The sequence below is a fragment of the Physeter macrocephalus genome, chromosome 6 (genome assembly GCF_002837175.3).
Source record: "Physeter macrocephalus isolate SW-GA chromosome 6, ASM283717v5, whole genome shotgun sequence".
In the NCBI taxonomy this organism is placed as follows: domain Eukaryota; kingdom Metazoa; phylum Chordata; class Mammalia; order Artiodactyla; family Physeteridae; genus Physeter; species Physeter macrocephalus.
Window position 1 is genome coordinate 20,438,531 of NC_041219.1, and position 26,136 is coordinate 20,464,666.

At 33.4% G+C, this 26,136-nt stretch overlaps 1 protein-coding gene across 1 annotated transcript in view; it reads right to left on the reverse strand.

Moving 5' to 3' along the window:
- Window positions 1–7,910: 7,910 nt before the first annotated feature.
- MGAT4C (MGAT4 family member C) overlaps window positions 7,911–26,136 on the reverse strand; it is a 706,172-nt gene continuing 687,946 nt past the window's right edge. Inside the window, exons 4-6 of the mRNA XM_024122898.1 lie at window positions 19,982–20,134; window positions 14,166–14,313; window positions 7,911–11,584 (exon numbers count right to left, since the gene is read on the reverse strand). Of these exons, the coding sequence (XP_023978666.1) occupies window positions 10,443–11,584; window positions 14,166–14,313; window positions 19,982–20,128 (1,437 nt within the window). The 5' untranslated portion in view covers window positions 20,129–20,134 and the 3' untranslated portion in view covers window positions 7,911–10,442. The remainder of the gene's footprint in view (window positions 11,585–14,165; window positions 14,314–19,981; window positions 20,135–26,136) is intronic.

Sequence of the window (26,136 nt, forward strand, 5' to 3'; positions counted from 1 at the left end):
CCTCTTTTACCCTCCATTAAATATGAATTATTAACATCATGATTTAATCATTCAGTTTGTAAGGAAATATTTAATTTGTTAAAATTTTCAATAGATGAAACAATGCCTTTCCTACATCGCTCAAATCTCATTAAGGAATGAATCAACTGGTAAATTTTGAATTCTGTGGTAGATTCATTAACATAATTAATAAATTCTATCCAAAAAAACCCCTGAATTTTTCCCAAAATTGAAAAAATTAGGTTTTTTTTTTCCTTGTATTTCTTGGAAATAGAACCTAAATTCTTGGGTCAAGTCAGTGAAAGCTGTTAAAGTGATATGAATGTAGACCCATTACTTAAAAATCCTCCTAGATTACTTTAAAACCTGTGACTACTTTGTCAGTATAGTCCAGCTCTAACAGGACCATATGTTTCTTGTTATTTTTAAGTCTATTTGGACACAACTGATTTCCTTGTGTGCACTCATTTTAACAAATTGTCTTGAATATATTCTGAAGAAAATTATTGGTTTAACAAATCACATTTACTATTCTTAGACTATTCCAAATTCCTATTGCTTTTACAATCCAGACACTATTTTGCTTTTACAATCCAGACACTAATTTCTCCAAATGGAGAAATTGTAAGCAATTTAAATTAAAATGATTAATGTTTTACATTATATTTTATATGGTAAGACCAATAAATTGACTTATCAAGAATGTTGACATAGTATGTTAAGCTAGTTCCCTAATTCATCCAAAAGGTGTTTTTGTACCTGTACAATCTCTATCTCTATGACTCCTAAAATGGCTAAAAAAACAAAATTAATCACATAAATTATGAGATTAAAATACAGTGAAGCAGTGGCATGGAGATTGTTATTATGTTAAGTAAAAGTGTGCCTTGTAAAATCTTTTAGGTATTGTGAGAGTGATATATAAATTTTATTGCAGCAATTATTAAATATACTGATGAAAATCAGAAAAATGGTGAAAAATAATGTATTTATAATAAATTTAATTATTCATAGTAATACAATTTACATTAATAGTAAATAAGTATATTTGAAAGAATAAAATAGGCATCAAAAGAATTTAACTAATGTCACTTTCTTCTTATAAAACAAAATACTAATTGTTAGGGTGACACTGTATGAATGGAATTTATGACAGCTATTTTTAGTAGTGCATCAGATCACTACTTATTAAGTACCTACTTACTGGTGGTGTGTTGATATGTGTAGCTATAAATACATTAACTTGATTTGTCCAGTTGAAAGATTTATCAGAAAAAAATATTACAAAATATCTTTTTACTTTTCAAAGATGATCACTTTAGTTTGCTTTAACTAGAAGGGCACTTATATTTTTTAATCGATTTTTATAGGAAACACATGACTCAGATTCATCATTGCCCATATTAATTTGGACCTCCTGTTGTAACATCCCATAGCAGAAAACAGTTTATCCATTTTATAAAATGGCAAACAAAATACAGCTTTGAGTCTAATCTGGAATTTCGATTTCATTAAGAGTGAGCTTGATCTATTTGGTCAAGTAATATTGTCTTTTGACAGTCTCAAGAATCAAATTTTGATTTGCAGGAGCAAAAATTTGAGGAGTATTGTAGAATAAAAAGTTGAGCCATGGTAATTTGTAACGCTGAGAGGAAAGATAACTTGCTTTAGGCAAAATCATGAAGCAACGATTTTCAGTCTGAATCCTTCCAGCTCTTGTATGCGGTATTTCCTGTTGTGATTTTTACATTCTTTGGTCGCCCAGCAACCTCTCCTTACCACAATATTTGAAAGGATTATCTCATCAATTGTCAAAGTTCAATTAGCAATCAGTTATTATTATCACTCATTTCATAGCAATTTGATATGATAGAGAATATTTTTTTTTTTTTTTTTTTTTTTTTGTGGTATGCGGGCCTCCCTCTGCTGCGGCCTCTCCCGTTGCGGAGCACAGGCTCCGGACGCGCAGGCCCAGCGGCCATGGCTCACGGGCCCAGCCGCTCCGCGGCACGTGGGATCCTCCCAGACCGGGGCGCGAACCCGGTTCCCCTGCATCGGCAGGCGGACGCGCAACCACTGCGCCACCAGGGAAGCCCGATAGAGAATATTTTGAGAGGATGTTTTTTGATCACTCTGAGAATGGTTACAAGGCATCAGCAGAAAGTGAGGGTAGAAATATGTACTTTGGTTCATGAATTTAACTGAACAAATCTGCAAGCATTAAATTACAGATACTTCAAATACACACTTAAGTCTTAGAAATCTTCTTGACTATTAGTGACACATTTTCCAAATGTTTCTCCAAAATAATTGGATATTCTAAGTGATTTTTTTTTTTTTATTGCGGTACGCGGGCCCCTCACTGCTGTGGCCTCTCCCGTTGCGGAGCACAGGCTCCGGACGCGCAGGCTCAGCGGCCATGGCTCACGGGCCCAGCCGCTCTGCGGCATGTGGGATCTTCCCAGACCGGGGCACGAACCCGTGTCCCCTGCATCGGCAGGCGGATTCTCAACCACTGCACCACCAGGGAAGCCCTCTAAGTGATTTTTAAGGACACTAATGAGGTCATGATTGATTATCAAATTGTGGTGGATAAAGATAGCACATGTAATGAACAAAATTTGTGCTCAGTTATATATGATTTAGAGCTTGAGAAATGTTGATAATAGAAATACGAATTGCATTAACATCATTAAAAAATTTTAATTGGATACTTACTCAAATGGGAAAGCCTCTTTATTGTAATTCTATAAAAAGCTAAGGTTATAAATATTTTCATTTAGGGAAAAGCCATTGTTCATTCCATTAGCAGAGATCAGTTTGCCCTTTTGAAAATAACTGACTTAGATAGGTTGATTTATGAATCAAAGAAATTAGTTTTTAGGGAATTATTCTTCTTAAATTTATCCTTTTATTAACAGTATAATTATTTGTAGGTAGGGAATTCTAATTCAAGAATAGATCCAATGCGTTATAAAAAGAAACGTGTAAACCCTCAATACCGTTCAACAGTACTCATTGTTAAAATGCAAGCTGTAGTTTGTTAATGTGTTTATTTTCTAATACTAATGAAAAACTTCTGCCAACTATTGACACTGTCTCATGTGGTGCACAACTGTAAGATTACAGAGGTAATTTGTAGTCAAAACCAGACTACTTTAAAAGAGAAAAAGTTGGTAGAATTGAGATCATTATTTTAATTTTTTAGAAATATACTCTCACTTACTGATAAAGTAAAAAATGTAAAATAACAGTGTGTGGCAAAATATAAATATATTTAAAAGTTGGAGTGAACTATATAGATTATTTTAAAATGGGAATATAGGAAATGTCAAACATGTAAACCAATGTGAGGTATTTCATGGGGAAAAATGCATATAATATTTTAAGAGTTTTTTTCAAATAGTTGGGGAAATACCACAAATAAAATGATAGATTATTCAATAAGAAAATCGTCTTAGATGAAATTATAATAAAAGTATTTTTTCATATCTTTATTGGAGTATAATTGCTTTACAGTGGTGTGTTAGTTTCTGCTTTATAACAAAGTGAATCAGCTATACACATACATATATCCCCATATCTCCTCCCTCTTGCGTCTCCCTTTCATCCTCTCTATCCCACCCCTCTAGGTGGGAGTGCCTGAAATACCATACAGAGATAGATGGCAATCCCATTTTCAATCTCCAAGGTTTTAAACTCTGTTACAAACTAGACACTTAAAAAATAAAAATATTTTATTTATATTTAATAAAAGTATTTTTTAAATGTCTAGTTTGTAACAGAGATTAAAACCTTGGAGACTGAAAATGGGATTGCCATCTATCTCTGTATGGTACTTCGGGCACTCTGTCTCCTTGGTGACACAGTGAAGTGAGGCAGGAGGAGGTAGATAGAAGGAAAACTTCTCTACATCTCTTCCAGACCTTTGAGTATACCATAAATTAAATATTTTTGCTATAATTAGCTTTCAATTATGAGTGCTAACAGCCTCCATTGCTTATTTATGCATTGACTTTTGGTGATTTTTATACATTAAAATTGTATTTATTTGCAGTTAGGCAGAAAGATTGTAGGTTATGTTGGCTATTGTGGTTTAAGTTGTATTAACAAACACGTAGTATTTTGAAAGTATAGACTCAGTTTCTAAATATTTTTTATTCACTGTCATTGTTTACCCTTAAACAACAATTAAAGCGATAATTTCCTGTATATTAAATTTAATGAGCATATGCCTCATGAAAATTTTCATTTAATAGAAAAGGTATGGAGAATCTTTTCACTGTATGTTTGATTCAGCCATTATATTTATTTATTTTTAATTTTTTTGCGGTACGCGGGCCTCTCACTGTTGTGGCCTCTCCCGTTGCGGAGCACAGGCTCCAGACGCGCAGGCTCAGCGGCCATGGCTCACGGGCGCAGCCGCTCCGCGGCATGTGGGATCCTCCCGGACCGGGGAACGAATCCGTGTCCCCTGCATCGGCAGGCAGACTCGCAACCACTGCGCCACCAGGGAAGCCCCGGTTCAGCCATTTTAAAGAGCTGGCTATTTAGGGTATTGCTTTTTCCTCCTATAAGACATGAAATTTGAACAGTCTATGTTCTTAATGTGATTGTATTTTTCTATGAGCATATACAACTTAACATATTTTCTCACATAGTGAATTTAACTTTTGAGTAATTCTTCAAAGACAATATCTAGACAGAGTGACATGGGAAGCTGAAGCAATTGTTCAAATAAAAAACTACTTTGGTCTCAAATATGTTTTTCAGAATAGATGTTCATATCCAATTATCCAGCACATGGCCTCAAATCTACATTTCAATCTCAATGTTAAAAATAGAAGAGTAAATCATCTCAGAAGATTTGGGGGTTAATGAAATGATTTCTACTCTGGACTTAAATTGGAGTAACTAACTGATGATGAGCAGATTAATGAGGTGGAAGAGATTAGAATTTTGGGGATGCCTGACCTTGTTATCTGAGTATCTTTATAGTTTGGAAATACAACCCCTTGAAACTCATATTTTAACCTTCAAATTTTATTTAAATTTTATTTAAATTCAAAGGAATTTAAATTTAAAAATAAAGAATTTAAAGAATCTAAACAGTTGCACAAAATCTCTAATGAGAAATATTTTCAGAGGATGTCATGTATAAAATATGTGGTAAGGACAAGTAACCAAAAGCCAGTTCAGAATGGGAACATAACCAGGAAGACAGCGTGTCATGAAAGCTAAAGCCAAGAATAAGTGGAAGTGTGGAAGCTAAAAATAATGCAAAGGATATACATCTCTCTCTTTCAGCTATATAGGTACACGTGTACAAATATATATATATACACACACAGATATATACATATAAACATGTATATGTATGTATGTTTGTGTATATACACACAGACATAAATATATATAGAGAGAGAGCACTCATGACAGATATGTAGATACACGCATGTGCAATGATTTTGGAACATATAAAAAATAATAAAGAAGATGTTTTCTCAGGGGTAGATAAAAAATACAGTTAAAAACAAAGGAAAAACATGGGACTTCCCTGGTGGCGCAGTGGTTAAGAATCCGCCTGCCACTGCAGGGGACACGGGTTCGAGCCCTGGTCTGGGAAGATCCCACATGCCGCGGAGCAACTAAGCCCATGCGCCACAACTGCCGAGCCTGCGCTCTAGAGCCCACGCTCTAGAGCCCAACTACTGAGCCCACGTGCAACAACTACTGAAGCCCCCGCACCTAGAGCTCGTGCTCTGCAACAAGAGAAGCCACTGCAATAAGTCCCCGTACCGCAACAAAGAGTAGCCCCTGCTCGTTGCAACTAGAGAAAGCCCGCATGCAGCAACGAAGACCCAACGCAGCCAAAAATAAGTAAATAAATTTATATTTTAAAAAAAAAGCAAAGGAAAATCAAAAAGAACTAATCAAATCACATTGCATTACAGCCTTTTCCCTCCTAACAAGAATAATTCTGAAATGAATAGAGAAGAAATTCAAAGCAGTAGAAATACAAACACTGAAACTCAAGGTAGTCAAGGGGATAAACTGCCTATTTCCAAGTTTGAACATCATGGCCTGGGTCATTTATATCATTGCACTGGTCACTTTTGCCAGTAATGGAAAAGATACCAGAGAACAGGAAGTCAATATTAAAAAAATTTTTTTTGAAAACCACAGCTCTATGAGCTTAATAAAGATTCTAAGCAAAATTTTAGAAATTACAAAAAGCCTTTCTTTTTCTTTATTTTTAAAAGTAAATGAATTTAGATTTCTTTAAAAAATGGTCATTAATATTTACAATGGGAACATTAGGAACAAATGTTACAAATTTTGAATAAGATTTCTAAAGTAACAGATTAGAATGACAGAAATATATCTTGATTTTAGGAAGGCATTTACATAATTCTACATGACATTCTTTTGGACATAATATAAAAAGGAGGGTGGATAACATATTTAATGCGTAGTCAAGTTTATGATTCCTATTGATCAGGATGAAGGTCTCTGGTAGTGTTTTGAAGGGCCATATCCTTTTACATATGTATAACATGGCTAAAAAGGAAACATAAGTTTCTTGATGAGTTTATGTTATCTGATTTCCAGCTCTAACATCCTTCAAGGTAAAATTATTCCAATTTCACAGAGGAGGGAACTGAGTTTCAAAGAGATTAAATAACTTTTATCACATCTAGAGACTAGTTATTGTAGATCTGGGTTTCAAACTCAGGTCTGCATGACTCTTCCATTGTATCTCCTATGAAGACAAAAGACATACATATTAAATTATGGTAACACAAATTTGGGAGGCTATATTAAAACACTGAATGACAGAATCAAGAACTGGAAAGTGTGGGATCGTGGGTCAGAAGAAACAAAATGAAATTCTTTTGAAATTAATATTAAATTTTAGAAGAAGTCTTCAAAGAATCAATTGAACATGGACAAAATGGCAAATCATGTTTTATCAGTAGATCATGTAATATAAAGTTTGAGTGTGGGCTTTATTAGTCAGTAGTATGGTGATAAAAAATGTGTTGTATTAATGGATATATTGATGAGGCCAAATAAGAGAATTACATTTTCATCTTCAACTGCTAGAGGAGATTGAGAGCAGTGTTTTCAGTGTTAATCCTGGGAGCAATGTTCTAAAGGACGTGCTGCAAACTGGCAAATATTGAGTGAAATGTGCCGTACAGACATCTAGAAGAGCAAGTGCTTTCCCTGCCATATCATACATTTCATATATGTTTGTTTCATTTATACACCATTATTGTACAGCCAGTTTTTCTATGATAGCTTTATAAAAGTTCCCCAAGAATACTGGCTCAGTAAGAAATGGAATGTTCCAATGTCATGAGTGTAGCTGTATGACATAAATAGTTCTAAATGACACATTGGTTTCCAAATTATATTTTTATAACTGGAAAATATCTACTTTATAAATTGCACAAGGTTATAGTTTTTCAATGAGAATGTAAAAGTGCTTGCAGTAACAAGTTTTATGTACTTCTTTTATATCCACACTTGTTATTGCCGCTAAAATGTGTATTTTCCGAAAATGTTTATTTTCCAAATTTGTATTGTGCTTTTCCAAGATGCTTTTCTTTGATATCCATAAATGCTGAAAAGGCTCCCTTAAGAAGAATTTTAAGTGTAAGTAATCTTTCAGACAGTTTAAAGTATAAAAATCGAGACGGTATTTAAGGTCATACCATATTTTGTGCTTGAAACCTATCAGCGTCTTATTTTCATAGCAATTAAATAACTCAGCTATTCATGTCACATTCCAGTCTTTTTCAATGGGTACTTGTAACAAAGAATTTAATATATGTATTTTTTAAATTACTGCAAAGACAGAGATCTCACATAATGCTTAATAACAGAATATAATTAAACCTATCTTTTTTGCTTTGTGTTTCTGAGACAAGATTATTAGAGCCTTATTCAGAATTTTAAAATGTAGGATATACAGCATTGAACCATGTAAAGATAAGAATGTTTGGTCAGATTTTTTTTTTTAAGAGAAAGGTTATTTGTCCCCCTGATCCATAATGGAGAAGCTTTCTTTGTCAAAGTCTTTTCTTAGAAAGTTGACCCACAGTCAACCTGTAAAGAAAACATAGAGACCGTCTTAGGTGATTGATCAGCTCAAACCCAGTTTTAGTAATGAAAGGATCAAATTTAAGATGAAATGTGATCCCTTTGGTTCACATTAGCATTTGTAATTCTCCAGCAAGCATCCAACTTCACTGTTACCTTAAATAATCTTTCTTGAAGCATTTTCCAGAAGTTGATGTCAATGGCTGGTCTTTGGAAGCACTCCCAGAAGAATATGTAAAAGTTTACAACTCACCTCATGGAGTCTACCTAGGTCTTGGTATTGTATGTCTTTGTTGTGTACCTTTTATCATTGAAAGTGCAGAAAAGTTATTGCTGATTTCTGAGATATGCGTAGAATACTATATATATGATTAACCAGTTAATAAAAGTGGGTGAGAAAAGTCAAGAAAACAGAATATCTTTAGGTGTCTGGCAAGCATCCTCCAAATGAAAGCAAAGGTTATTACCGTTAGTTTAGTTTAGTTTAGTTTAGTGGCAGTATTCATCTTTTCTTTGGACTTTAAAAGTTAGATGTGCCACAGGATATTAATACTTATAGGTTCATTGTTTTCTTATCTAACACTATAGCAACTGGGTGCAAAGAAAATACACAGTAGCTATTGTATCAATAAAAGAAAATATTTTCCAATTTTTAAGTCTGAGTTTCTAACTTAATTGATTTGAATAGAATTAATAAAATACTTTCCATTCTTTTTTTGGACTGTATCATACCAGTGAGTCCTAAGGATTTTGTTTCAGGATGGAAGCAAGAACAAGAGGAATTCCTATTCCTTCTCATTATCCCAAGTCTAATATCTCTCTCTCTTGCGCTCTCTCTCCATATATATATATATATATATGTATATATATATATATTTGTCTATATAATAGTATATTTGAGTCTTTCCATAAACATCCATGAAGTACTCTTTATTTCTCTTCGTAATAAACCCCTTCACCTTTGCTGTTTGTCAAAAAGTAAAAGGATGAGACAAGCTCAGGACATTCTGAAAAAACAATGATTTTAGGATGCACTAAGGTGTCCTGAATTGCTTTAATGGACCCATGGTGTGGATGCTATTGTCAAGTCCCTCACGGTAAAATTTTGACAAGTTTGCTTACCATTTGGGTGCATATACCACAAGAGCATCATTTAGCACACTTTAGGATTATTTTACAGAATGATAACATGACTTACAGGAGAATTATACAAGCTATTTCTGATAGAATAGCTTATTATCTGAGACTCACGTACCAGAGAACCAAAAGCATAAATTATGTGAAGACTAATCTCTACATAAGGGAAAGAACATTGTCTGGATATCAGAACATCTGATCTCTCATTCTAGCTTTGCTATGAACTAGCTCTGTGTGTAGAAGAAGTGACTGATTTCTGTTTCTTACTTCTGTCCTTCATACGATGTCCATTTGAACTCCAAAAAAGTATATGCTAAATCACAATGGTTTCAATCATATGAATTTTAATACAAAACATATAAAATCAATTTCAAAAATTTTCTGCATATACTGAAAATGTTCATTAAGAATGGACTAACTATAAGCCTTCTTTAATTTCTTCTATTAAATGCAGGTACCCAATGGAACCTGAAAATATTGAGCATAACTACTTCTTTGCAAAAGGGAAACTAGAAAAAGACTGCTTCCCACAGAAAATTTATTGACAACAGGTGTTCAAGGTTTTATACATTGAACAATGTCCCCTTTTATATAATCAGGGGAAGATATTTTTTAAGTCTTTTTTTTTTCTTTCCATCACCCCACCTACACACAAATTCTGTTGTAAAGACATCACTTCTATAAGGAGGTATTCATTGTAGATGTACAGAAGTCTATGGAAACCTAAGTTTACAAGAAAAGAAAAAACATTATCATTCTAACCAACTGCATAGTCACAGAGATGCTTAATAAAAGTTATCTGATGATATAATGAAATCACTTCTTAACTAAGTGCATACAGTGGCAACTATTTTTCAAGATTCACCATCCAACAAACTACATTTTTCCCATTTGAAATCCTTCATGTCACTTTTTGACATTCAGATGAAATTTTGAAAGTAATATGATAACATTAAAATATAAACAAAAGTAGCATTAACTGTGAACTGATACTCAACTTCAGAAGTTAAAATAAATGTAAATGTGTATTAGAGTAAAAGTATGCTGACGATGTGTAAATCAAAACTGCCCAAATGAGTTTTTGAACATCTGATCCATTATTTTCCCTCCAGAGGATAAAGGGAGTAAAAGAGGAAGGTAGCCAAAAAGGAAACAGGAAGACCTGCTTCAGTAACTGGACATATTGATTTAATTGGCTAAGAAGTCCAAATGCTAATACTCCTAATAATCAGCCATTCCTTTTGTGTTTTGGTAACATATATCCTCATACAATGTATATCAAATGGAATTTTTTGATTTACATCAGATACTTCAAAGTTGCCATTTTTGAATTCCCCTAGTCTTATGTAAGTAACACATTGTCTATTTTGTTTAAAATATCTAATATCTCCCCCAACATCTAGGGCTCCGTGATGCAAAATGTCATTTTGTCGATCTTCTGTTCCAGTATTCACTTTAATTCTTTTGATTACAATTGGATTTTCAAATATAATCACAAAGACATCTCCTGTTGAAGGTGATTTTCCCCAAAAGTATTCATCAACACTACTATAAGCCTTGCTTGCATCATAATTTTCAAAAACACTCATGTTGGTATAAAGACTTGCAGGAGGGTTATCTGGGATATCAAATGGCTCCTCTTCAAAATCATCATCCTTCAGCTTATTCTCAGTTCCTTTATATGATGAGTAATAACCCATGTGCTGAAAGAGAGATGGTTTAAAACGAATTACATTTTTCTGAGCCAACAGACTGCGGAAATGAGTCAGTAGCCAATCACAAGGCATTTCTTGATAAAACATTAATAAAAAATGCGCCAAACGTGGGAGATCATGAGAATGATAAAGTTTTCCAATATAGCCAAGCTTAGAGAACTCAAGGGTTACCCAGTAAGTTCCTTCTAGGGATGAAATGACTTTCTTGATGGCAGTAAAGAAATTTTTTGAACAGCGAACATCATCTTCAAGCATTACATAATAGTCTGAAATATTGGCACAAAAATTAAGCAAAAAAGCATAATCTACATTTTGCTTGGAACGAAATCTCACTCTGTCTTCTGGATCATTGTAATTTCTTTTAAGGCCACTCAGGATTGGGTAATATTCCTCTGGAGCATGTATAACCATTAATCTTCCTGCAATAATATGGTGGGCAAATTTCTGTGTAATATCCTGTAACATGACCTCACGCCAGGATGAATTAAAGTCAGCTAGATGAACCACCACTGAAATTTCCTTCAATTCTTCGTAGCTGGATTGCTCAAAAATTGACTTGATTGTCTCAAGTAAATAATTTCCTTTTTTTCGTCTCACTGATGAAAGTCCAATTGTAAGAAACCCTGAACAAAAGAATTCAGAAGAAAGCCAAATTAAATGTGAAATTAGGTTTTGAATAACATAGAAAAAAAAGAAAAAAAGTTCTTTTCTCTTTAAGCCTGCTACTCTATTAAGTAAATCTAAGTGAATGATTATATATAGAACATTTTGTCATTAAAGACTTATGCTAAATATATAAAGGTTATAGTACTTTATATATAATTGATATTTTCTATGGAAAAACTGCATCTTAAGCACAATGATGTATGAGCTCTATTGCTTAAACATTTGCTTATGAAATAAGATATATGGTTTAAAGTGTTCTGCAGCTTAATGTTCTCATATATGCCCATTAGAGAAGATAGATATTTAAATAACGTTGACACTGTTTTTTTAAAAAAAAAAAACCTGCAAAAGGAGACAGGAATTCATCCAGTTAAGAATGACAAACTAGCCTCAAATGATGAAAAAGAAAATTAAGGGTCACTCATTCTTTTAATCATCTTTAAGTTTTTCACAGAAAACATGCCATATATTTTCACCTTTCTTTAATCACTGTTATTATCTTGTACCAGAATAATTCATAACTGGATGTCACAATTTTATTTTGAAATTTATCTAGTATGTTAATTAGAATGAAAACAATATCATAAGCTATTTTTGAAAACCTGCATTATTGCTTAAACGTATGATGTATTGTTCTAAGACATAAATATTACTGATTTCTTTATTGTAAAACACATTTTGTAGTAATTTTGTCTGGTGAAATTTTTATTCAGATATTTAAAACCTAAAATTAGAAATTAGATATTTTTAGAGAATAAAATAAAACCCTGTGAAACGGCAGTTCACCTGTGAGAAGTGTTAGATGTCTTCTAATTAAAATGTTTTCACTTTTTAAAGCTCTCATTCTCACCATGACTCAGAACTGAATAAAATTTCAGAGCCACCATTTGGAAAATAGGGAAATGTTTATATTCACCAAGATCACTGTTTCAAGACAGACACCTACTTCATTTCATTTGCGTGATACTGAAAAAGCCCCTTCCAAGAAAAATCTTTTTTACTAGTCTATTAGAGAGGTAGAAATTTACATGTTTCATTGAAATACCTGGGCTTACCATCCTGTCTTCTACTGAAAAGCTAACATGTTATCTGTTACAATTTAACTCAAGCCACCAGCCCTCATTAATACTCAATAACAGCCAATACTTATAGAATACTTTCTACATAAAAGGCAGAAGTCTGAGTATTTTACATGTAATATGCATCTTGAATATTCAAAACAGTCTTTTGAGATAGCTTTGCACTTATCAACATTCCTGTTTTATAGATAAGGAAACTAAGTCACAGTGAGATGAGGAAACTCGTGCAAGGTGTAATACCTAGTAAGTAGTGTGTAAGAGAAGTAGACATTTGAAATGGAAGAAAGAAAGATCTAAAGAAAGCTGAATTGTTACAGTTTCCTCAACCTGGTGATCACAAACTCATTTGCTACTTAGGGACACTTCTTAACAGGGAACTCAATTTTTGTGGTTTCCACATGATCTACGAAGAAGTTCATGATATCATGGTGTATCACTTATTCTAAAACTCATATTTTTCACACAGAAATATTTTAAAATCAGGTTGTATATCACAACTGATGGCATCTTACAACTTAAAACTGATAATGCTTGTACTTTCTTAGTGGTGCATCAATTAGATCATGATACTTTCTGTAATCTATAATGTCTTGAAATCCATGAAATGTAGTATGTTACTTCTTGGATCCAAAGTGTCTGTAGTGGATTGAATAGTTTCTTCCAAAATTTCATGTCTACCTGAAACTTCAGACTGTGATCTCATTTGCAAATAGTCTTTGAAAATGTAATTAGTTAAGGATCTCGAGATGAAATCATATCAGATCCAGATTAGGCCCTAAATTCAATGACTAGTGTCCTTATAAAAATAGGAGAGGACACAGAGAGACAGAGAGACAAAGGGACGAAGGCCATGTGAAGATAGTGGCAGTGATTGCAGTTTTGTTGCCACAAACTAAGGAATGCCAAGAGCGACCAGAAACCGAAAGAAGCAAGGAAGGATTCCCCCCTACACGGAATGTGGTGCTGCCAGCACCTTGGTTTCAGACTTCTGGCTTCCAGAAACATGAGAGAATACATTTCTGTTGTTTTAAACCACCTAGTTTGTGATATTTGTTATGGTATCTTAGGAAACAAATATAATGACTTTCACTACTTCAAGCTGGTGGCATGTCATAAAAACCAAACCAATGTTTGAAACTGTATTACTATGGAATAATTATTTTTAAAAGCTAACTTTAAAAATTTAAAGTCAATTGATGTTTCCTAGTCTCTCTGCATGGTACTATAGCAAACTGTTAAAAAGTTCATGTCACAATTAGGCATTTAATTTTTTTGTTGTTTTTAATGGAATTGGATCCGTGAATAATTGCAATTTGTGAAGAAACACTTCACTATTTCCCAAAGAATATATTATATTAGTAAAACCCATAAACTTTTATTGTTATACAAATGAAGAAAGTTATCATTTTAAAACAAAATATTTTATTGTTCTTGATTTTAAAAGTCTAAGGATACTTACGCTTTCTTTGTAAAGGCATGACAGCTAAGAAGCGATAGGTAACATTGATGGCTCCTGAGAAATTAGATAAATCTTTGAAAGTATGCACATAACGTTCTGGATTCAGTTGATGTGTAGATGTTTCCCTTACAAGTTGTTTGTCTCCTTCCTGAATGCCAAGAAGAAGGCAGAGAAAACAAATAAATAATAGATGGTCATGGATTAAATAAACTTTCTCCTTACACAATAAATATATGGGTCTGATATATAATATGGGTATTATATAAATCTCAATTACTGGCACCACAAGCTGTAGATAATTATCTTTAACCTGAATTCCTACCTAGAGTCTCTGTTCCAGTTATATTCCACTTTTTATACTATGCTTATAATTGCTTTTCTACAGCATACATCAATAGTGGCATTCTCTTGATAATAATAAAAGAAAATCTCTATTTGAAACTCCCACTGCCTTCCTGTTAAAATTCAAATTCTTAACAATAATTTAAGGATCTTAAACCTTGACAATAATCTCTTTTACAGTTTCATGTAAAGCTAATTCTCACTAGATTCCCCATATTTGAGTCATATTAAACTATTTACTCTTCTTCAAGTCCTATCAAATAAAAGACCACACATTATTTCTATGATTTTGAAATTTTAGGAATGATTAGGAGGATGCAGCAGTGAACATAATAGTTGGAGTCTGGATAACTTATTAATCAAAAAGTTTTAGTCAGTCACTTATGTGGCCACTATAATCAAAGGCTGTTGAGAATGGACAGACATGGTCCTTGTGACATGGTAGTATTTTTTTCAAATGTCTTCAAGATAACTCAATTAGGATACATTTGTACAAAGGCTTCAAGGAAATGTCTTTAGACCTTATATTAGTCTTTTCCATGATGTTTTCTTGTTGCTTGTGGGTGTAGAGGGGGAAGGGGAGTATTCAGATGGAGGTGAAGCTTGGTCCTTTTTTATTTAAGACCCTCATTATCGATCTGATACTGGAATTATGTCATTCAATCTTCAGGATGGTTTATATTCAAGAAAACGTTCCTATTCAGCTTTAAAAATATCCTGTTAACCACTAATTGCTTTGTTTTATCTCCTTTTAATATAAGTTCAGTTGTAGATTTTGATTATCTAATCACCATTTGATCAAGCCTCTATTGGTTATACATTACTAGCAAAATGACTTGCTTGGCTTTTGTATATGGTTTAGTACCACTGGTAGAATATTAGGGCAACTAATTAGGAAGAAATGTTTCCTTTTTGGCAAAGTGTTTATTGTGCTGTGTGAGTTATGTGGATATTTCTACTATTCAGTATAGGAATGGCAGGTCAGGCATGGGCATGCCATTAAAACTACAGAGAAATTGAATGCATTAAATAAACTTGGTCCTCATGTTTTTGACTGTGGTCAATAAAACTTTAATCAATTAAACCTTGTTCTAAAATAGTAGAAAGGATTCATATACAAACTTTACCTCAACTGGAACATTCACTACTTTGTGTCAAATTTAAATATAAATGGTAAAGTTGACTACCTCAAATTTTAAATCTATGGTGGGGCTGAAATTGTCTTAGAATAAAAATTGAGAGTGGTGAAGCCTGACTGGGAAGAGCTATCAATCTGGTCCTTGATAAATGAAGATTCATTCTGAATATCTTTTCTGTATAGTCAATTATGTTTATGAACCTATAGTTGCTCTTTAATACTGTATTTTGATATTTTATATTGACTTGATGATTTAGACAAAGAAAAAATATTTTAGTCTGATTTATAATGTATTTGCCATCTGTAAAATTATAGAGTTTCAAAATACATGATATTAAACTTTGGAGGCTAGTTTTCTTATAAATGTACTCATTGAATATCCATTGAATTCTGATTATTTTAAATTCATTGCACAAAAATATTTTCATTTTTGTATTTCTGAAAACCTAAAAAACATCATGAAAGTTTTAAAATGAGCAAGTTTAGGATTTCTAAAAGGTAACCAGAGACTCAGTTCTGCATCAGCTACTTTAATAGTAATGTAATGGTGTACACAGTCAATAGGGTGTAGAAGAAATATCTATAAAAATCACAGTAGTCACAACACTGAATTGATTTTACCATTCTGGTCTTATGTGATATCACATTCTAAAGGAAGTGCGGGATACTGAATATCTCTTTAAGAATTCTATCGTGAACACGTAAAAATCCAGACTTTTTCTGTGATAGATAGAGTACATTCATCCTGTTTGAAGGACATAACAGAATATAAAATGAAATGAAACTTATATGAAAGCACTTTATTAAATTCTCAAGAACAGGTTTCTTTACACTTTTCAGCATAAATAAATCATGCAACTTTCACCTGAGTCTGTCTTGTTGGCTGCTTTCCAGAAGCATCTACCTGAATAGCCAGGCTCTTCCTGGATACCTTCTTTCTGTAGCTACTATGCTGTAGTGTATTTCTCAGTAATAAGACAAAGCTTTATGACAATTATTTTCTGGATAGGAAGGCAATTCAATGGACTAGCTACAGACTAAATATATACCCTAGTGGCTACTTTGAAGATGCTCACGGCCGAGAGGCTAAGTTGATTGGATATGCAGTGTCTCTTCTACTTAGTTTGCCTTGTAATACTATTTGTGTCTTACACTGAACTTGGCTTTCTTTCCCACTGAAAGGCACATATGCCCCTAACATGTAAGCAATAAACAAAACTGTTACATGCCCAGATTTGGGGGCCACTGATAGATTTTCTAGCAAGAAGAGTAGAATAGATGTGCTAAATAACTCCAGAGACCTTACTACTGTAATTGTTTATCTGATTTCTCTGAATTATAACTATTATTTCCCCCTGATTTAAGAAAAACAGAAAAAGAACAACCTGCTAATGTCTCTGCTTAGAAAATTGCATGCATTGTGATATTTTGGAGTCAAGAAAGAAAATCAAGTCAGATAATTTTAGGAAAACTGAACAAGCACAGATAAAAGGGTTGAAAAGGGAGAAGTATTAAAAAGAAACTGCATTATATCCTAGTAGGAGGCCAGTTTTCCATGGTTATTAGACATTTTTAGAAGAACAATTTTAATTTTACATGAATGATTTAATGAATATTTCAAATATTTATATATATTAAGCCTTGGGATAAAATTTAGCTCAAAATGCAATTTAGGTAGAAAACATCATCTAGTAAACAGTGAAAAATTAAACTAATAAAAATATTGTCATTGAATTGTCAATATGGGGGTGTGCTTGTATTTAAAAACCATTTTAACTCACTTTTTCTAACAACATAAGTATTTAAAAATAATTTCAATTTTTAAAGCTAAGAAGCAAACAATCTCTTCTGTGCACCTGGGATGATTTGCAAATTTGACTAGATATATGGCTAATGTAGCAAGAAAATTTTCATTGAGAAAGTACTCTTTAGTAGGAGCTACTTCATTAAATCACACTTTTTAATTAGGTGGCTAGGACCTATGTTTAGATAGAAATGCATAAAGAGAACAATAGTGTTGGACTTTCTTATGGATATATACTCTATGAATTCTTACATATTTTATAGTGAATTTGAAGCTGTTCTATTCCAAAAAGACATAAGGATGTTTGCGTCATACAATAATCTTTTGTCTACTTAAAGTTAAATATTGAAATTTCACTTGAAAGTGTCTTATATGCATCATCATTGAATACAACAAGCATCCTGCCAATACCATGTTTTTGATTTACAAGATGTGATATACTTCTACCAGTACATACAGATGCAAGAAATAAATTTTTTTCACAATATTAAATCATTAATCAAGAGCTCCTCTAGTTAATTTATGATCTTTAATTCTATTAATTAAAAAATAGCTGGATTGGGCTTCCCTGGTGGCGTAGTGGTTGAGAATCTGCTTGCCAATGCAGGGGACACGGGTTCGAGCTCTGGTCTGGGAAGATCCCACATGCCGCGGAACAACTGGGCCCGTGAGCCACAACTACTGAGCCTGCGCGTCTGGAGCCTGTGCTCTGCAACAAGATAGGCCGCGATAGTGAGAGGCCTGTGCACCGCGATGAAGAGTGGCCCCCGCTCGCCGCAACTAGAGAAAGCCCTCTCACAGAAACGAAGACCCAACTCTGCCAAAAATAAATAAATAAATTTATTTTTTAAAAAAATAGCTGGATCACCTGGGCCTTGCTCTACTGTCCTTAAATTTCATAAACCTAACAACCAGTTTAAAAAAATCGAAAATGCATATCATTAGTAAGTTTCTCCAGTTTGCTATGTTTACCTAAATCATGCCTAGTCAAATTCTATTAACTGTGGTAACTTCAGCATTATGAATTGACTAAGGATGATAGAATGAAGAGTCCACAAGATTAAGAGCTATACTTGAAAGTAAAGGCTTAGGCAGAGTCAAGATCTAGGAATCTGACGGAATTTCGCCATCAAAGAACAATGCTAACGGAAGCAAGATGCTTTACAGAAGACTTCCTAAGAGGATCTGCACAAACTTAGATCATGTTGTGGGCTCATAGGATATATTTAGAATAGTATCTGGCAAATCGTAGGTAGTTACCAAATCATGTTCAATTAATAAAACATTTTACTAGGAAATGCTCTTTGTAGTTATTGTCAGATTCTCTCTAGCTAAGATATTAATTGAAACTTTTAGCATGCTTGTATGATAGAATGTATTTTCAGGTGCTCTATTTGTCCAAAGGCTTTGATTTTCTGAAATATGTGAACAGGAATAATTGCATAAAGATTAGAATTTTCCCAGATATCTTAAGCTCAATTCAGATAGAAAAAGTGAATTACTCTCCATATTACTTTCATATTACTCTCATCAGACATATTACTCTCATCAGATGTGAAATTATATAATTATAACAAAAATGAATAATAGAAACAATTTGAGTTCTCACAATTAGTCAGAATGTGTCCTTTTGCATACTTTCATAATTCACTTAAAATTCATTCATAAATTATCTACTAATTTTACCATTTTTAAACTATTGAATAACTTTCACATAATATTATCTTTAGTTCTTAAGGATCTATATTACTTTTCAGTGACTGTAAATGTATAACATGGTGGTCATTTAGGGTTATTCAAAATCCAAATGAGATGTCACACATTGTAATAAAATGTTCCTTCTTAACAAAATAGCACAATTAGTATCATTAATTAGACAATGGGATTTAAAAATTTTTGATAATATAGAAAAGTAGAGAAAGTAAGGAGTAACACCTTTAAGCAAATTTTGTTTATTCTATTTACAGCAGACCCTTCAACAACACAGGTTTTAACTGCACAGTTCCACTTATAAGTGGATTTTTTTCCAGTAAATACGTAATACACTACACGACCTGAGGTTGGCTGAATCTGCTGATGCAGAAGTGTGGATATGCAGAGCCAACTGTAAAGTTACACCCAGAGTTTTTTGAGTGCCTGGAGGGTCAGTGCCCCTAAAACCCACATTGTTAAACAGTCAACTGTATTTCAAATTAAAGCTCACAAATTACAATGAATTTATGCAATATTAATTCAGATAGGGATGATAGCTAACTCGTTTGAAATTAGAGATACATATTTGAACCACTATAGATATATATATATATACATATATGGCATTAAAGAAAACATTGCAACATAAACCAAAACAATTGTAATGTTGGTAATATATAATTAATATAAAAAGTAACTAGACAGGAAATACACATGTTATAATTTTGCTTAAACTAAGTCTATTTCAATAGCCTGGGACTGAATTTAGGTTACAAGTGGACTGTCTGGTTAGACTTAGGCCTTATTCTGAACAAAAAATAATCTACCTCCAAGACTTACCATAACATAGCTATCTTCAATGTACAAGTTCATAAACAGAAGGAAAATGACAAGAACTCCCAAGAATGAGACCGTAGAACGTTTTCTCAGGCATCGCATTTTATCTAGTGTATCAAAAATATGTTTCACTTGGTGAAATTTAAACATTCTCTCCTGTGGAAAAGAGGCACAAAATTATTAACAATTAATTTTGTATGCAAATATTTCTTCATCATATCAGTCAAATCCAGGCCTTTATAAAATCTCACTATTCCAATCTTGGAACCAAAATTGTTTCCAATTTCACAATAAATTTGGCATAGGCTATTAATACATTAACAGAAGGATAATGCAGTGGTTTATATTGATGTAGAGTAAGTAAAAATGAAAGGCACAGTTATTTCTGAACAAATAAACATTGGTAACAGTAATGTAAGAAAATAATACTTCTTTGATGAGAAAGAATAAAAATTAAAGAGAAAAGCAAACATTAAGGTAACATCTACCTCCTCATATTATAATGTAATGAAAATGAAAGAAACTAGAAGTATGGGCCTAATACTGATCTCAGAGTAGGTGCACTGAAAAGAGTGATGGGGAGAAAATCTGGATGAAAGAAAGAGAAGTGACAAAGGAAGTGAAAGTTTTGGGGGTGAGTCCACACATATATGTGAGTTATAATTGCTTCGTTTATTTTTCCAGTAATTCTTGCTAAATCAGAGTAAATCCTGGAGTGGCATATCGACATTGCCTTGCTTGATCTACTACTTAGAAGTCTGGCAATTTATAATGATTTATGGACTACAAAAAGGCAAAATTGGAGTCGGCAAGATTAGTGGAGGCCTAATGATTTTCCATTTCACTCTTCTAAATTTTGTGATCTGCTCCAATTACAAATTCATTTAGATTACCATTTTTTTAAAAATATAAATATCTGGGATGATCAAAAGACCAGTGGAATCATATTTTGTCAAAAATCAACTATAATCTGGAAATCGTGCCTTGTTATGTACTAAATCTCCCTGGGTTCAGCTTTAGGATGAAGTATTTATGGGCCTGAAGAACTTCAGGAGGTGAAAAGGCCTGCACCCCAAACCCTTACAACAATGTCTAAGAAATAGCCAGCTAATGATGGCTCTTCAATGAGTTAATGCAAGAAAGCATTTATGAATCCTTGTAAATTATAGGAAAGAATATTAGGAATTGGGAGAAAGGAATGTTATAAGAATTAATGCCCATTTCCTTTGGCCATATTTTTCTCTAGGGTTATTTTTTCTTGTTGATTTTTAGGAGTTTTAAATATATGTGTAGGGATGCACACATATATACTAATCTTTGCTCATGTTGAAAATACCTAAATATCTTTCCCAAGCACTTTTTGTATTTTCTCCTTTTTGGTATGATGTTTGCAGTGTAGTGGTTTTTATGTCAAATTTATTTCATGGATGTGGACATTTTTGTATAATGCTTAAAAAAAAATCTTTCCCTATCTTGATGTCATATGGGCAGTCTCATTTACTTTCTTCTGGGATTTTTTTGTTTTTCATAGATAGATTTTTTTTTAGTATACCTGTAATTTATCTTTGTGTCTTTTATGATATAGTGGAATAATTTTTTTTTTTTTTTTTTTTTTTTTTTTTTTTTTTTGCGGTACGCGACCCTCTCACTGTTGTGGCCTCTCCCGTTGCGGAGCACAGGGTCCGGATGCACAGGCTCAGCGGCCATGGCTCACGGGCCCAGCCGCTCCGCGGCATGTGGGATCTTCCCGGACCGGGGCACGAACCCGCGTCCCCTGCATCGGCAGGCGGACTCTCAACCACTGCGCCACCAGGGAAGCCCGATATAGTGGAATAATTTATTTTATCTTTTCTATATGGAGAGATGATGATCTGATCACAGTGCATTGGCATAACTACTATTCATACTACCACTCCTAATTTCAAGGGTGTGGGCAAGCATACACATATGTACACAGAAATATAGAAGAACTGGGTAATGGTAAACATTAATACTGTATACCAGACCATACATTGAATCAACTCTTCTTTTGGTTCATGATGCCAATTCTAGAATAGGGTCACTTTCTAATTTGCATTTATGGGTCAAAAATGTATTTATAGACTCATCATTTATAACCTTTTTCAATAAGAAAATACATAGCACCTTTGAACCAAAATATTATAAGTGAAATTCTGTTGTCTGGTCCTATATTCTGTACCATACTGTAATCTGGTCCTGATTCTACAGACAAAATATTCTGTTTGTAAAAGATTTTTATCTGGATTTGGGTGCAGGATAAGGTGCCCCTTCATGTTCACTGCAGTTGTAACCTGCCTAAGGATACCTAGGAAGGATAAGAAGCAGGATTAAAGCTATGGACTCTCCATCTGGGTGGCTAATTTCAAGAGAATGATGTTCTGGTAGGGCCTCCAGACCCCGAGGAGCTGGAGGGGATACCTACTGGGTGCAGATTCTGGATGCAGCTGAGATCTGTTAGCACAAATGCTTGTGAGTCTGGATGCTTAAGGCAGAAGTCTCAGGGTCATCTGAGAGGGACTGTTTTGGAGTAGGGTCTGGTGAGGGTCTTATCTGTTTATATTCAGTGGCCGGTCCCAGAACCCTGGTACTGCCCTCTATATTTTAGGAGGTGCTGGATTCAGGTCCAGGAGAGAATGCCCCAGGCACTTAGCTCTTAGAACCATGACTCCACATTGCCCATGGATTTTTCTCACAATTTGTCATCAGAAGTTATTTCAGCATACATGTGAAGGTGTTTTCATCACAAATTTGTATGAAAACCAACAAGTGAAAATATTTTAAATTGACAACAGCAGAAGATGTTTGAATAATTTGTAGTGTTATTAGACTGAAGCCATTGACAATGTTGCCCTAAATGCATATTTGATGATATACAAAGGAGTTTATGAGACAGGTTAAGTAATAAAATGGGTATAACAACAAAAAAAAGATTTTTATCTGAATTTTGAAATGACAAAGGATTAGAATCTAATCATACACAAGTGACACAATATTTCTAAATGTCAATTTGGGAAGACTCGGCAATAGTATGAAATACATTTATTTCCTTTAACTCAGCAATTATATTTCTAAAAATCTGTTCAAAGACCAAAAAAAATGTATTTGTGAGCAAAAGTTTAGCTATGGTATTGCAAAGCAGTGATGTTTGTAAAACAAATTAGAAACAATCTATAAGCTGTTAACAGTCATTATCTCAATGTAGCAGAACAATCAGGAATTTTCAATCTTGTTTTACTTTTCTAAACTTTCCATATTTTTAAAAGCATATATATTTAGTAATATTTTTTAAAGTTACTTTTAATTTTCAAAATTCTTTATTGTCTGTTGGAAAATAAAACACATTTTATTTCCTGGACACAAAAGCATAAACAGCAAATTTTTTTCAAGCAAATAAGATTTAACAAATATGTAACACTTTATGGTTATGCCTCTAGATGCTTGGAAAGTTGAATGTTTTGAGTTCAATATAAATGCTAAGTCAAGAAGAATTCCATCCTAATTCTATTTTTTTGAGACAAAAAGAAAATGTAAATTATGAGATGCAAACTGAATTTGCAAAGTTCAAATGTACATAATTATATATAGAGATAGTGCTGGGCAATACATTTTGCATGGATAGCTCATTGAACCTTCATACCAATGCTAAAACTTTAATACTACTATTAGACCAATTTTAAAACTTAACAAAAACAAAGCTTTCTCATCTTCATAAGGGATGATTCCAGCTTCTAAATCTTAGAATTATTACAGAGTCTGCTCTATTAACCACTATTGGTATACAGTTTATTAATTAGGTTTCATATATTTTAAATATATTGTTGGAACAGACTATTAACATATGTGATAATAATATGTGATATTGGTGTGTTGAATAAAATAAAAACAAAGTAATAAAAATAAATTAAATTTTCTTGGCAGAAAGCAAAATTTTGATTAAATATATTTAACCTAAAACACATATAAATATATAATATTAGGAGGTGGGTGATATATGATATTTCAACTAGCATAAGAAGTGGTAAAAAAATGCTTTGAAGACAAACTGCTGTGCATTTTGCATTAATGCAAAATAGAAGAAAATTAAACAGTAAGAACAAAATCCTGGAATATAATTCCAAAGAGTTGACAAAAACAGAAATTCAGTCCTTAGAGAATAGTGGTAGTCACCTAAGTTCTAACATCCAATCTTCCAACTTATAATCCTCCAAAATTCATTCAAAACATTCAGAGCACAAATAAACCTTCCACAGTATATACCTTCAGAATAACCAGGAGAAATATAATAGCACAAAGTTCAATTTACATATAAGTAAAAACAGTAATAGCCAGGACAAGAAGAATTGGCTGAGGAGCCTAAATCAGAGGTCAAAAGATAGACCAAAATATGTGTCATTTATTAAACAAACTACACCAGACTACCCCACAGTAAAAGAAAAATTAAGAAAGCTAATAATCTATCCAAACTCCTATCTCATCTCAAACATACAATTACATGGATCCAGGAAAAAAACAAATGAATATTCACAAAAAAAGAAAACAAACAAACAAACAAAAACCCACACCAAAGTCAAACAAATTTATTGAGAAGAAAACTGAAATAGCTGAGAACTCTGATATTAGGCTTTTTGTTGTGCCATGAAGCAAGGAAGCTCTCAGAGGTTAGTGGGGTCACATCTAAAGAACACAGAAAACAACTTGAGGAGGTTTATACTGAGAAAATTTGGAAAAAAAAAAACAATGATCAAAAAATGACTATGATTGATAGTAAAACACTGAATTAATATAAATTCATGATTATATTGTGATAATGAAAAGGAGAGAAAGAAAAAGTAAGAAACCCAACTGCCACAATTGGAGGTGATCACTGCATCATCTTCTGATCGCAAAATCAGTAATTGAAACAAAAGTATTAAAGTTCTCCCTCTGCATTTCCAGGAGGAACTGTATTTCATCAACAGTTGATGATGGTTACTTTCAGATTCTGGACAACTGGCAGGATAGGGCAATTATCCTTGATAAAAAGGAAACAAAAAACTAAGCCCCATAATTTCTCCAGTTTGCTGCCAGGAGACAGTTTTTAAAAGGCAAAGCAGGGGCTTCCCGGTGGTGCAGTGGTTAAGAATCCACCTGCCAATGCAGGGGACACGGGTTCAAGCTCTGGTCTGGGAAGATCCCACATGCCATGGAGCAACTAAACCCATGTGCCACAACTACTGAGCCTGCGCTCTAGAGCCCGTGAGCCACAACTACTGAGCCTGCATGCCACAACTACTGAAGCCTGTGTGCCTAGAGCCTGTGCTCCGCAACAGGAGAAGCCAACACAATGAGAAGTCCAAGGGCAGACAGTGGAAGCAAGAAGAACTACAGTTCTGCAGCCTGTGGAACCAAGCATCTTTTTTGACCGCAATGCTATGAGATTAGAAATGAATTACAGGGAAAAAAACGTAAAAAACACAAACACATGGAGGCTAAACACTACGTTACTAAATAACCAAGAGATCACTGAAGAAATAAAAGAGGAAATTAAAAAATACCTAGAGACCAATGACAATGCAAACACGACAATCCAAAACCTATGGGATACAGCAAAAGCAGTTCTAAGAGGGAAGTTTACAGCTATACAAGCCTACCTCAAGAAACAAGAAAAATCTCAAATAAATAATCTAACCTTACACCTAAAGGAGCTAGAGAAAGAAGAACAAACAAAACCCAAAGTTAGCAGAAAGAAAGAAATCATAAAGATCAGAGCAGCTATAACTGAAATAGAAACAAAGAAAACAATAGCAAATATCAAATAAAACTAAAAGGTGGTTCTTTGAGAAGATAAACAAAATTGATAAACCATTAGCCAGGCTCATCAAGAAAAAGAGGAAGAGGACTCAAATCAATAAAATTAGAAATGAAAAAGGATAAGTTACAATAGACACTGCAGAAATACAAAGCATCCTAAGAGACTACTACAAGCAACTCTATGCCAATAAAATGGACAACCTGGAAGAAATGGACAAATTCTTAAACAGGTATAACCTTCCAAGATGGAACCAGGAAGAAATAGAAAATATGAACAGAGCAATCACAATTAATGAAATTGAAACTGTGATTAAAAATCTTCCAACAAACAAAAGTCCAGGACCAGA